The sequence below is a fragment of the Rhodnius prolixus genome, unplaced genomic scaffold (assembly GCF_049639745.1).
Source record: "Rhodnius prolixus isolate KJV_2025 unplaced genomic scaffold, Rpr scaffold_1, whole genome shotgun sequence".
NCBI lineage: Eukaryota > Metazoa > Arthropoda > Insecta > Hemiptera > Reduviidae > Rhodnius > Rhodnius prolixus.
In genome coordinates, this window is record NW_027411581.1 from 3,224,769 (window position 1) to 3,237,154 (window position 12,386).

A 12,386-nucleotide genomic window follows, 5' to 3' on the forward strand; every position below is an offset into this window, starting at 1 on the left:
TGAGATTCTAAAAATGTTGGCAATGAGTGAAGCTGTTTTGTCCTAAATTTTCAAAATTGATTTGAAAATAACCACCTTACCACCTTTACTCATTGTTCGTTCAAATGTTCCATCACTATATTTCTCAGACACCACGGTAGCCGAGCGGTTAGAGGCTAGACCCGCAAAGCTAAGATGTATTGCGGCACTAGGCTATATTCCCCAGTCTATACCTTTAATGGTTAATATGAGAAATTTTGCAGTAAAGTATGTTTGCTAGTCGCCTCCGTCCACGACACCTAATTTGGTAGTTGGACGTAAAGACGGCCTGAAAAAGTAGCCATTACTTTACTCTCTTTTTTTCCCATCTTATTTCTCTTTAACGTTCTGTCACCTGTGTTTTTTTTTTTTTTTTTATACCTAACATCCTGGAGGGAGATTCTGGCCGTCTCAACTCCCTACTTCTACCCAGTTTTAGGGAACCTTCCTGGCAGTCTCTTCAAATAAAAAGGGTTCAAGCCTTTTCAATCTCTACTGATCTCAAAACATGCCCTCATCCTTACAGCAAATAGTTTGTAAATCCTAAGATTACTCAAATTCATTTTGAGAACTTATTCCACGGTTCTTATTCCTAATCTCAGCCCAAGTTTCCATCAAATTTTCCCTTAACATTGAGCCCTAGTACTTTCTTACCCTTTGTAAGATCGCTACAGAAAGATTTTCGGAAATCTTTTACCTCTAATGAAGACGTCCAAAATATCAGATCTTATCCAGCATTCAAGATCATTTAATTTAGTCACCCATTGTCAGATATTAAAGGTTCTCATTAAAATTACACAATTTCTTAATAAACTATTTATTAAAAATAATATTGAATAATTATTTAAATAATAATGTTACTTAATTACAGTAATAAAACCTAAGAAGTAGAAAATTGATCTACATTTCATTCATTAACAGGTCATGGGTTCGCAACTCATTCTATTTTTCTTTCTTTTTTTTTCATATAATTAATTTACTGATTTTACATAATTTTTTATGTGTGTGTGTAGATCTTTGCTGGTTCTTTGATGGGATTAAAGTCTAAATTACAGGTGCGTTTTGGGTTTTATTTCTTTTTTGCACTCACCTTGATGTTCGTTCCTTTTATTCCCTTTTTTCTTTTTGATGTTGTTGTTGTGTGTTTGTTCAGGTTTTTTGTTTAGTAGTTTTTTACTTTTTTTTTTTAGCTATAATAGTGTGTTTATTCCATTTTGCTTTGATTTTTACTTTTACTTTGAGTTTTGTTTGTATTTTCTTTGTCTTGTATTTTTGCTATAATAGTGTGTTTATTCCATTTTGCTTTGATTTTTATTTTATATTTTTGCTATAATAGTGTGTTTATTCCACTTTGCTTTGATTTTTATTTTATATTTTTGCTATAATAGTGTGTTTATTCCATTTAGCTTTGATTTTTATTTTATATTTTTGCTATAATAGTGTGTTTATTCCATTTTGCTTTGATTTTTATTTTATATTTTTGCTATAATAGTGTGTTTATTCCATTTTGCTTTGATTTTTATTTTATATTTTTGCTATAACAGTATGATTATTCCAATTTTGCTTTGTTTTTATTTTATTTTGAGTTTTGCTTGTATTGCCTTTACATTCCTCTACGCCTTGCCTTTGGCTCGTACTGGAAAAAATAAAAAAATATGAAAATATCTGTTGAGCACACTCACACGACTTTTGTAATTATTTATTCTCAAAGTTCCAAATCATAAATGTTCTTCACACTAAAGTTAGAATTATTATTATTATTATTTTTAATTAATCCACCCTCCTCTTTATAGAATTTATAGATAAATCTTTCAAGTCAGTGTTGTAAATCTATGAATTGGTTATCATTCATTATTCAAAGTAAAAGTATAATCATTAGAGCTTTTAGCGAGAAAAATCTTAAAATATTGTAAAAAAATTATTCAGTAAAAAAGTTGCACTTCCTACCGTACTGCCAATTTTATGCAAATTTAGAAATTTAATTCTACATTTTGTTATTTATTATTAATAACTGTACAGGATTTGCAAGTACGATTAAACAAAACTTAGGCCAACTTCTCTCTAAAAGTTAGAACAACCAGAATTGTAACGAGAAAAAGTCGAACGAGTGGCAGTTTTATAAACAGCTGTTTAGTGCTTTATATCAGCTGTTTAGTGCTTTATATCAGCTGTTTTAGTTCTGCCTTTTGTTCAAAACAAATGCATGATTTTAAATTTTATTTGTTTCAATATTATATTTTATTTTTTACTTTAGAAGTAGCATTTGTTTGTTAGAATGTATTTTTAAAGAAATTTATTATATAATTAATGAGTAATTACTACATTATTGAGTGTAATTACGTCAAAAAAAAAAAAACTGTAACAGATAATTTGAACATGGTAATTCTGATCTCAACATCTGTTCTCATTTTTCTATTCCCATAAAAGTATTCTCAAGGTTATTGAGCCTATTTAATTTGGCTAATTTAGTCTTTATTCAGATTTATTAAAATTAAATTTTTGCTAGAAATAAAATGCTCAGGTATTTTGCCATTTTGGCTTGTCGTAAAACTGAATTGCAATTTGCTGCAAGTATTTTATTGATTCTTTTAGATTTTCGCAATTTTGTATCGTAGGAAATCTTTGTTTTTAAACATTAATTTGGTTAGAAAAGTGCTTCATTGTTTTTCTTTTAATTGAAAAATAATTATTTTATTTTCTTGATATAAATACTGTCGTATTTAATAGGAAAAACATTATTTTTCATAAAAACATTACTCACAAATCCTGAGTGAATCTATAAGAGTTTTGTTAAAGTTTAATCCTTTTAAAGGCAGGAAAAAGATAGAAGTTAGGCTTTTCCGGTTTAAGGCTGGATCAAAGCAGAAACTATAAACTATTTATCCTTAAGATTTGTAATCTTTATTCGGCAATCTAAGACTCATTTTATTATGAAACCGTGGAATTTGTACACGAGGTAAATTGCTCATGAGTCATTTGGCCGCAGCCTTGAGAGATCGTAATTGAAGAGATAATCAAAGAAGTCAGTCCAAAGATGGGGTGTAACACTAGTTATTGCAGAACCGCACATTAAGCTTTGGTATGGCAATTATCCGGAAGTTGAAATCTTCCAAGATATAGTCAGCGCTATCTGGGTGGTAAGAAAGTTTACGAAATCTATAGTAGTTCCCAGGTTTGTGACTCAAACAGAAATTTAGTTCAGTAATTTAGTGCAGTTTCGTAAAGTTTTAAACTGGAAAATTTAGTCGTATTTCCTGTATCTTCTCGTCTATTTCACTGGTGTCTTTCTAAACCTAATATTCTTTAGAAAACTTTTTATAATTGTTTAAATTCTGATATTTTATTTGCAATTTACTAAGTGATCTGTCAAGAGTTCTGTTCCGATCAAAATCTGAAAAACCGGAAGCTTTCTTTCGCGTAGAATTAAAAAAAAAAAAATCCTTAAGACTCTATATTGAAGAATTTTATTTTTTATGTTTTGGAAAAACAATAGACTTTACAAGAAGAGCATTTTAATTGTGTAACCTCTGCTGAAAGATTACTCCTTATATAAGAAAAGTATTACATCCTGTAATGAATAGGAAAATGAGTTTGTTTGTTTTCGAAATTAGAGCGCGGATGGTCAGCATGAATGAAAAGTGGTCTCAGTCGCGGGGATTCATGCATGACCATTACTTGCAAGTATCTCGATAAGATGTCGGACAATCGATAGAAAGAATCTAGTTCATATTCAGCCGTAACTATCGCGTAATAATTAGAACTGCGAAGCTAATATGTATTGTGGTACTGGGTTCGATTCCCAGTCTTAGGCCTTGGATTTTATTTAATGGTTAATAAAAGAAATTTACAGTCAAGTATGTTAGGCGGTTAAGAGGCTAGACCCGCAATGCTAAGATGTGTTGCGGTACTAGACTATATTCCCAGTCTATACCTTTAATGTTAATATGGGAAATTTACAGTAAAATATGTTTGCTAGTCGCCACGGTAGCCGAGCGGTTAGAGGCTAGGTGCAAAGCTAAGATGTATTGCGGTACTAGGCTATATTCCCAGTCTATACCTTCAATGGTTAATATGAGAAATTTTGCAGTAAAGTATGTTTGCTAGTCGCCTCCGTCCACGATACCTAATTGGTAGTTGGACGTTAAGCCCCGCCTGAAAAAATAGGCGATTACTTTACTTTTACTTTACTTTACTATCGTAATAATGATTGGAGTTTTCCGTTTGTTTTTATTTTAATTTTCTTGAAATTTCTTAGGTCGATTTTTCCATAAAATTGACGCTGCGTTAAACGACTCGTTTTCAATTATTATCGGCTACTGTCTTTGATTTTATCCGTCCCAGGACGCATGTTTGTTGTAACCCTCAATCGGAAGTATACTTATCAGTTTAGTGCTAAGATTTTGACTTCACTTCCGTCCCGCATTACACTTACTGACCGAGTGTGAGGGTGGCTGAAAGGTTCGTTATTCGATTTGGTAATGGGAATCGTAAAACATTGTGAATAACACACCATGTAAGTTAATAAGAAATTTCAACCTACCAAATTATATCTCTGATCATGGATGTAAGTCTAAAACCGTTCAGGGATACAATAAGCATGTCGGATGAAAAATTATCAAAGATAAATGAGTAAAAACCACTTATCCGGGATCAGAGAAATTCAAGACGCCTATTTTTGTCGGAAAACTCAAAACAATTGCACGATATCTTTTTCAATCACCAGACCAAAAATCACTTTTTCCTTTTGCTTTGATTTTCTTTGAAGATGTAACACATTATTTATTTATTTATTTATTTTTCTGGCGCATCGACGTCTGTGGCCATTAGCGCCAACACATTATTATAACTACAATTATTACAAAATGCAGTTATTATCTAAAAGTTAATTTTGTTTTTTAGTGCTATATTTTAGAGTAATTAAACTAGGACGTTGCGTTAGGTTTCTTAAGCAATAGTAATTACTTAAAAAAAAAAAATAATAATAATTGCATGTATTGATTACATTACCTCATCGTAATCATCGTCGATTTCGTTATTCATAATCGCTTCCAACTTTTTCTGCTCTAAGTTGATCGATTTTTTAGCTTTTTCCTAAAAAAAAAAAAAATTATAAATTATTAAAAACTGATGTTACTTCATCAAAATGACTGGAACACTCCTGGATCAGAGAGTTTCACTTCCAGGTGATTTGAAATCCTTGTACATTTCTGAGACTGTATCATGGATTCATTGAAAGCTAAAGAAGTTTCAGGAATTTTAAAGTAGGTCAGTCATATAATCCTTATATGAACGGTTTTGGACTTACATCCATAATCCTTGATATAATCCTTGCCTTATAAAGGCAAATTTACAATTTTAATATCCAAATAAAACTAGAAGTGCCGATAGCTGGCGCATTTCACATTTGTAATTTACCATCAATACATCTGTAAATTGAATAAGATGTTCCCTGGCTAATCTGCACAGACAGGAAGCCAACAAACAAACAAAAAAAAAAAAAAATAAGATGTTGAATTGTGATACTCAAGTCTGAAATTACAGTCGATTTACATATATATGACATGTTAATCTGAATAGAGTTGCGCTAGTGTTGCTGTATGAAAACAGCCATTGTGACCGTATTGTTGTTGTTTGTAGCCTTGCCATGTGTGTATCTGTACACAGCATCTTAAATTTCTTAATGTGTAAGCTAGTACACAGCTGGGGGACCACAGTATCCGTGTTTTCTTAAATGATATTTGCGATCAAGTTCTCACATGATAGTCATCTTATTGTTGGGACAAAATTCCTGACATGGATTACCACATTAATGACTTCCACTAGTCGTCACTCAAGATAGATTTTAGCTGAAAGTAGAGAGAGAGAGAGACTATGGTTGAATGGAATTTTAACTCGGTAGGGTTTCTGTTTTCGATAATTCTAGCCAATAAAGATCCAAATCTTCAGCATAGTGAAGTAATCGCCTTTTTTTTTTAGGCGGGGCTTAACGTCTAAGTACCAATTAGGTGTCGTGGTCGGAGGCGACTAGCAAACATACTTTACTGTAAATTTCTTTTATTATCCATTAAATAAAATTCAAGGCCTAAGACCGGAAATCGAACTCAGTACCACAATACATATTAGCTTCGCAGGTCTCGCCTCTAACCACTCGGCTACCGTGGCACCCTCTTCAGCATAGTATTGGTTTTCTCAAGGTAAAACCAGAAATATATCCAGTTCTAGTAAAAATTGACTTCTAATGAAAAGAGGAAATTGTACGATCGCGTCAAATTCGTGAGCATTTTTTGCCGAAAATACACCGTTTAAAATCCCCTTGGTACTCTTAATAATAACGTAGAACCCTCATAGATACTTAGAGCCCTGTTTAGGGAATCAAAAAGTGATGGTAATATAGACCTAGAAAAGTCTTAATGCACTCTAGCCTCTGCTCTTCCAAAAAATGAAAGAATTATAAAAGGGCCAAACTAAAATCAAATTCCGCAGAATCTATTGAAATAACTGATTGAAGCATCTTCACTCACCATCAGTAACTGTCCAGGCTTGCCGATGAAGAGGTTGTCCTGTCTTGGTATTACATTATCATCAGCTAGCAGTCCATTGTCCCATTTGTAATTGTTGGCCTATTATGAATACAATTAATGCTTTATTAGTAATGGTTTTAATTAATATGGGGTGTAAGGTGGTTAAAAATAGGATTGTCCTAATTTAATTGGCTTTAAGACAGTATTCTTGTTTTCCTAAAGGTTGGGGGGGAGAAGTGGGTTTATAAAATTACAAGGCGGTTAATTTAAGACACTTACAATACAGCATTTAAGATAAGAAAAAACTGTCAAATAGTCTTAACATTAGATAAATAATTTAGTTTGTCCAAAGCAGACAAATAGTGACATATATTCATTAAAGTAATGCCTATATTGTCAGGCAGGCTTTACTTCCAACTACCAAATTAGGTGTCATGGACAGAGGCGACTAGCAAACATACTTTACTGCAAAATTTCTTATATTAACCATTAAAGGTAAAAACTGGGAATGTAGCCTAGAACCGCAATCTAGCCTCTAACCGCTCGGCTACCGTGGCGACTAGCAAACATACTTTACTATAAATTTCTCATATTAACCATTAAAGGTATAGACTGGGAATATAGCCTAGTACCGCAATACACCTTAGCATTGCGGGTCTAGCCTCTAACCGCTCGGCTGCCTGGACAGTACCGACCACATACGATATGTTAAATAAAGCCAATTAAACTGTTGTATATTGACAATGCTTTTATGTTAAACATACTAATAATAAAATTTTATTAATCCATTAAAAAAGAGAGAAATCGATTTTTTTCTGTAGAATGATATCAGTAGGTTTGAAACCTTGTGTCTTGGTTTTGAAACCTCCCCCAAGTCAACAGAAAAACACAACCGCAAAGATCCGTTAACGCTTGGGTAATTGGAGCCTGTTAGTGGGAGAGAGAGAGTGCGAGAGAGAGAGAACTACCGCTCTCCTACGAATAACTGAGATACGGTTCATTAAATCAAACCAATCACCAGCAACAGCTAACTGTGTATCATTTCTTTTCAAACTCAATAAATGCAATGAAAATAATGCACTTTGTAACAATAAAAATAATATGATATTTCTTTAAGAAAAAGTTTGATTTAGAACTTTTTACATTGAAATTCTTTGCAGGAAGTATGGGTGATTAGGCTAATAAGTGTGGTTAAGTATATCTCTTTGTAAAGTTGATTAAGTTTTTCGTAGCTTAAGTAAATGGATCAGTAATTATTTTCTTAAAAAGGAGATGAAAATATTCTAATCATGAGCTGTTAGTAATGGTTTGATTTGGGGATAAAGTAATAGGTAATAGGCAGCAGGCTAATGAAGAAATTTAGAGGCAAAATATTCAAGGTACCTAAGACAAAAATCTATTAAGACTTCCTTTACCATCGAATGTCTGGCACTCCTAAAAGTTCTGCTGTGGCGTTTAGTTAGATCCGGGAAAATGCCCATTGGTTCTCTGGTCGGATATTTGCTTTCTCGTCTGTTCGACTTCACCTGGGCACAGTGGACTTCCGCTAACACAGCTGCCAAGAGTACGAGGATGCACACCTTCCTGTTGACAATTTCCTTTCATTTCAATCACGTAACATAAGAAATTCTATGGATCTAAGTTGAGTAAATTTTGTTGTTCATTCTATGCGTTAAAAATAGCCGAGTTTTGAGCTCGCCTGAATCAGAAAAAGTGTTGTTTTTTGGTTAACTTTAGGTTGCGTGTAATGTAGAAGGGAATTTGTTCACTACCCTCATAAGGTATCAATCCCCAAGCGGACTATCACTAGGGATCTAGAAGAAGAGTCTCAGGGTTGCACAGAGACTATGATTGCTTTATGATACCTTTTTTTTTCTGTGCGAAATTATATCGCTTCGTAAATTCCTCTCCATTGAAACTGTCATCTTGATCACAAGATCTTTAGCTGCAGCATCCCACTTAGCAGCGAAGAAAACATTCGACTGTGTTTGTTTACATTTGTTTTGTGAGTATTTAAAATGCCTCCGCCGATTTGTGAATCCCGCCAATAGTGAAGTCAGCGCTGTGATTCGTTTTCTTAGTATATGAAAGTTAGTATATGAAAGTTTCTTAGTATATTAAATATATGAAAGCATCTGAAATTCATCGTAAGATTAGTGAAATTTATGGAGATAATGTTGGGTAAGAATGAATATGGGTCATATATTCCGACTTTGAGGCGCCACGATAGCCGAGCGGTTAGAGGCTAGACCCGCAAAGCTAAGATGTATTGCGGTACAAGGCTATATTCACAGTCTATACCTTTAATGGTTAATATGAGAAATTTATAGTAAAGTATGTTTGCTAGTCGCCTCCGTCCATGACACCTAATTTGGTAGTTGGAGGTAAAGTCAGCATGCAAAACTAGGCTTTACTTTACTTTATCCCGAACTTTGAAGAATATTAATGAGTTCAGACCTTGAGAGTAGTAGCCAGAGAAAGTGGTGTGTGTTTTGGTTCACTCCAGATTTTTCTGGATAAAATTATTTTTATGGATTCTTAGTAATTAGTCCGTTTAAATTTTGTTCCAGATTGATAGTCAGTGATTATTTTCATGGTTAATAGTTTATTGATGACGTTAGGTTTATATTGTTTTTTTTTTCTATTTCTTATCTCTTTGGTCACTTCTTTTTTTGTAAGATAAGAGTAAATCCCAAGATACTGTTTCTTATTACGAATTCTAAGAATTTAATATTAAAGTAATCGAATTGGAGAGTATCACATTATTAAATGTGGACGTTTTCAATCAGGTTTTCCCCGATTTTCACTTCTGGATTTTCATGATATTAATGAAGCACGTAACCGTTTTATTACGATACTAAAGGATAAGTATATTTGCCTCTTTGTTGGGCTACCGGAAAACGAAAGAAATATTCTTCAAGAATTAAACGACTTCCTTCAAATTTAGCATTTTTAGAATATATTTAATTTACGTGAATTCTGAAGTAATGTAGTGCAATTCCGAATTGGTGGATTACAAGGAACTTTACCGTTCTCCTTAAACATATTTTAAAGGAAAAAAGTTAGATGTCCATAAAGTTAAAAGCTTTAACAAATCCCAAAAGCTTTCCTTCTTTCCAGTTTACTCTCTCAAACTGAAAGGAACGCTGCTGAAAAACCATCGGCTCCTTTTACAGAATTAGCAACTTGGATTGCTACCAGGTGTTGGAGTGGTGTACACCTTTCACAGCGAGCATTAAAGTTTTAGACATCTGGCTAGATAGATCTGAGGGCTCCTAGATTATATTACAGCCAGCCGAAGCAGGTGTTTGTTGTAGTAGTTTTGAGAGTGGTCTTGTAATTGGGAGGTCCTTAGTTTTTAATAGATTTTTAATTGGTTGTTGGAAAGCATTGGCGATTGCTCAACGGCAATATGCCGGCTCCCCGCTCTCCCTGGGATTCCCGTAGAGAGCCCTGGGCTGTTTGTAGAGGTGTATGCACCCACTCTGGAACCCTTCCTACTATTTAATTTTAGGTACCATCTTTGGATTATCTGAGGGAAGGCGTTGTGGATTCGGGTGCGTAGGGCACTTAGGGAGCAGTTATCGCTAACTATCGGCTCCCCCACTCTGATTAAAGATTTCATTAATTTTAAGTAAAAACCATCCTTAGAACATTCGAGAAGAAGAGGTTGCCAATTCTATTAGGGAGCATTTCAAATTGCATCAACAACCAGTAATTCGCGAGAATGGTTGAAGTCGTTGATAACTAGAAGTAAGCAGTGTTTACGAATCACTATAACACTGTAATTACAGGGTCTTGGGTGTGGAAATAAGCATCACTAAGAAATAGACCCGCAAAGCTGAGATGTATTGCGGTACTAGGCTATATTCCCAGTCTATACCTTTAATGGATAATATGAGAAATTTATAGTAAAGTATGTTTGCTAGTCGCCACGATAGCCGAACGGTTAGAGGCTAGACCCGCAGAGCTAAGATGAATTGCGGTACTAGGCTATATTCCCAGTCTATACCTTTAATGGTTAATATCAGAAATTTTGCAGTAAAGTATGTTTGCTAGTCGCCACGATAGCCGAGCGGTTAGAGGCTAGACCCGCAAAGCTATGTTGTATTGTGGTACTAGGCTATAATCTCAGTCTATTCCTTTAATGGTTAATATGAGAAATTTTGCAGTAAAGTATGTTTGCTAGTCGCCTCCGTCCACGACACCTAATTTGGTAGTTGGACGTAAAGGCCACCTGAAAAAATAGGCAATTACTTTACTAAGAGATAGAATCATTTCATTCACTGCAAAATCCGCATATGACATCGCAGTTCCTAAGTATGTTGATGCGACTAATTGGCACTTCTAAAGACACTGGCGATCCCAGACTGCTAGCAGGCACTTGAAAATTGACGGCAGTCAGAGGCTCAGAGCTAGTCAGTTTCAAGAAAATGGCAAGACCTCCGCTATTAAGATTCTTTAATTTAACTCGTAATGGGGAAACTTCCGGCAAAAATACTCTTATGAAGCGGAATTGGTCTTTTCTAGTCAGCTGACATACTTTCTGCAGTACAGCTTTCTTATCACAGAGAATCATCTCCATGATGATTTTGGGCGTAAGAATTAAAAAAAAAAAAACGAGCACCGATTTGGGATCCTCCCTTCTTCTTGGGGCTTCCCTGGAAAAAGCTGGGGTTGGAGATGAATCACCCTACTCCCTACATCTTTGATAGGTTGGATCCTACATCTTAGATTTAGTTGGAGCCATTTTGAGAATATCTGGGAATAGGATTGAATGTTTAAATTTGTTTGGAACCAGATTGTTTATCCCTAGTCTTCCGTTTATTTTCCTACTACTTCCCGAGAGAGGCGTAAATTGTTTCACTCCTGGGATGCTGTAGATGAGTGATCACATCTGGCGCCAGTAGGGGACACAATCGATTGAATTGTTCTCAGAGCAGAATGACAAATTTGGATGTTTCGTAAACTAGATGGAAAGAAAAAAAAAGAAAACTAGACTCCCCAAAAGAAAAACAAAATAATTATGATGAATAACAGTTTAAAGATTAAAATGTTCAACTTACATTTTCCTGAGTGACGTAACAGCAGTACTAAATAAGTAATCAACGATAATTAATAATATTTCGATGTGTGAATGATGGAGTGAGACAGAGATTATTCTCCGAGTTATAGTCCCTCAGTGTATTGATAGTTTAGAACATCAGACACAAACTGATTCTAGTGGGGTAAAGAAAAACGGTCGGTAATCAGTGGGAACAACAATCAGTACCAATCAGTTGACCTTGATGACTCATTAGATAACGGGCACCATATTTAAACTTTCCTATGTACACATACTCGTACATACAGACAAAACATATTTAACTTACTGTTATATTCATTTAGTAATCGAATGTGCGCAGCATCCTTCACAAACTATCATTCTCCCCCACCTCCTCCATCTGTTCTAATTTAATCTCTCTTGTCCAGGTTTTCGTGGTGTAAATAAATGTTTTTAGTGATGTGCCTAAATACAGGGCGCCACGGTAACCGAGCGGTTAGAGGCTAGACCCGCAAAGCTAAGATGTATTGCGGTACTAGGCTATAATCCCAGTCTATAACTTTAATGGTTAATATGAGAAATTTATAGTAAAGTATGTTTGCTAGTTGCCACGATAGCCGAGCGGTTAGAGGCTAGACCCGCAAAGCTAAGATGTATTGCGGTACTAGGCTATATTCCCAGTCTATACCTTTAATGGTTAATATGAGAAATTTATAGTAAAGTATGTTTGCTAGTTGCCACGATAGCCGAGCGGTTAGAGGGTAGACCCGCAATGCTAAGATGTATTGCGGTACTAGGCTATA

The 12,386-nt window shown here is 34.6% G+C and overlaps 2 protein-coding genes and 1 long non-coding RNA gene across 9 annotated transcripts in view; 1 reads left to right on the forward strand and 2 right to left on the reverse strand.

Moving 5' to 3' along the window:
* Nucleotides 1–12,386, forward strand: part of raskol (Ras GTPase-activating protein raskol) — a 477,784-nt gene that overhangs the window by 174,118 nt on the left and 291,280 nt on the right. The gene's annotated exons all lie outside the window — the stretch shown is intronic.
* On the reverse strand, nucleotides 820–11,768 carry LOC141450753 (uncharacterized). Its single transcript, XM_074121542.1, has 5 exons — nucleotides 11,606–11,768; nucleotides 7,955–8,123; nucleotides 6,540–6,638; nucleotides 5,026–5,109; nucleotides 820–1,654 (listed from the first exon to the last, which is right to left on the reverse strand). Coding segments are annotated over exons 1-5 (387 nt in total). The 5' UTR covers nucleotides 11,608–11,768; the 3' UTR covers nucleotides 820–1,621.
* On the reverse strand, nucleotides 9,141–11,597 carry LOC141451216 (uncharacterized). Its single transcript, XR_012456636.1, has 2 exons — nucleotides 10,552–11,597; nucleotides 9,141–10,422 (listed from the first exon to the last, which is right to left on the reverse strand). It is a non-coding gene; the product is annotated as an uncharacterized lncRNA (long non-coding RNA).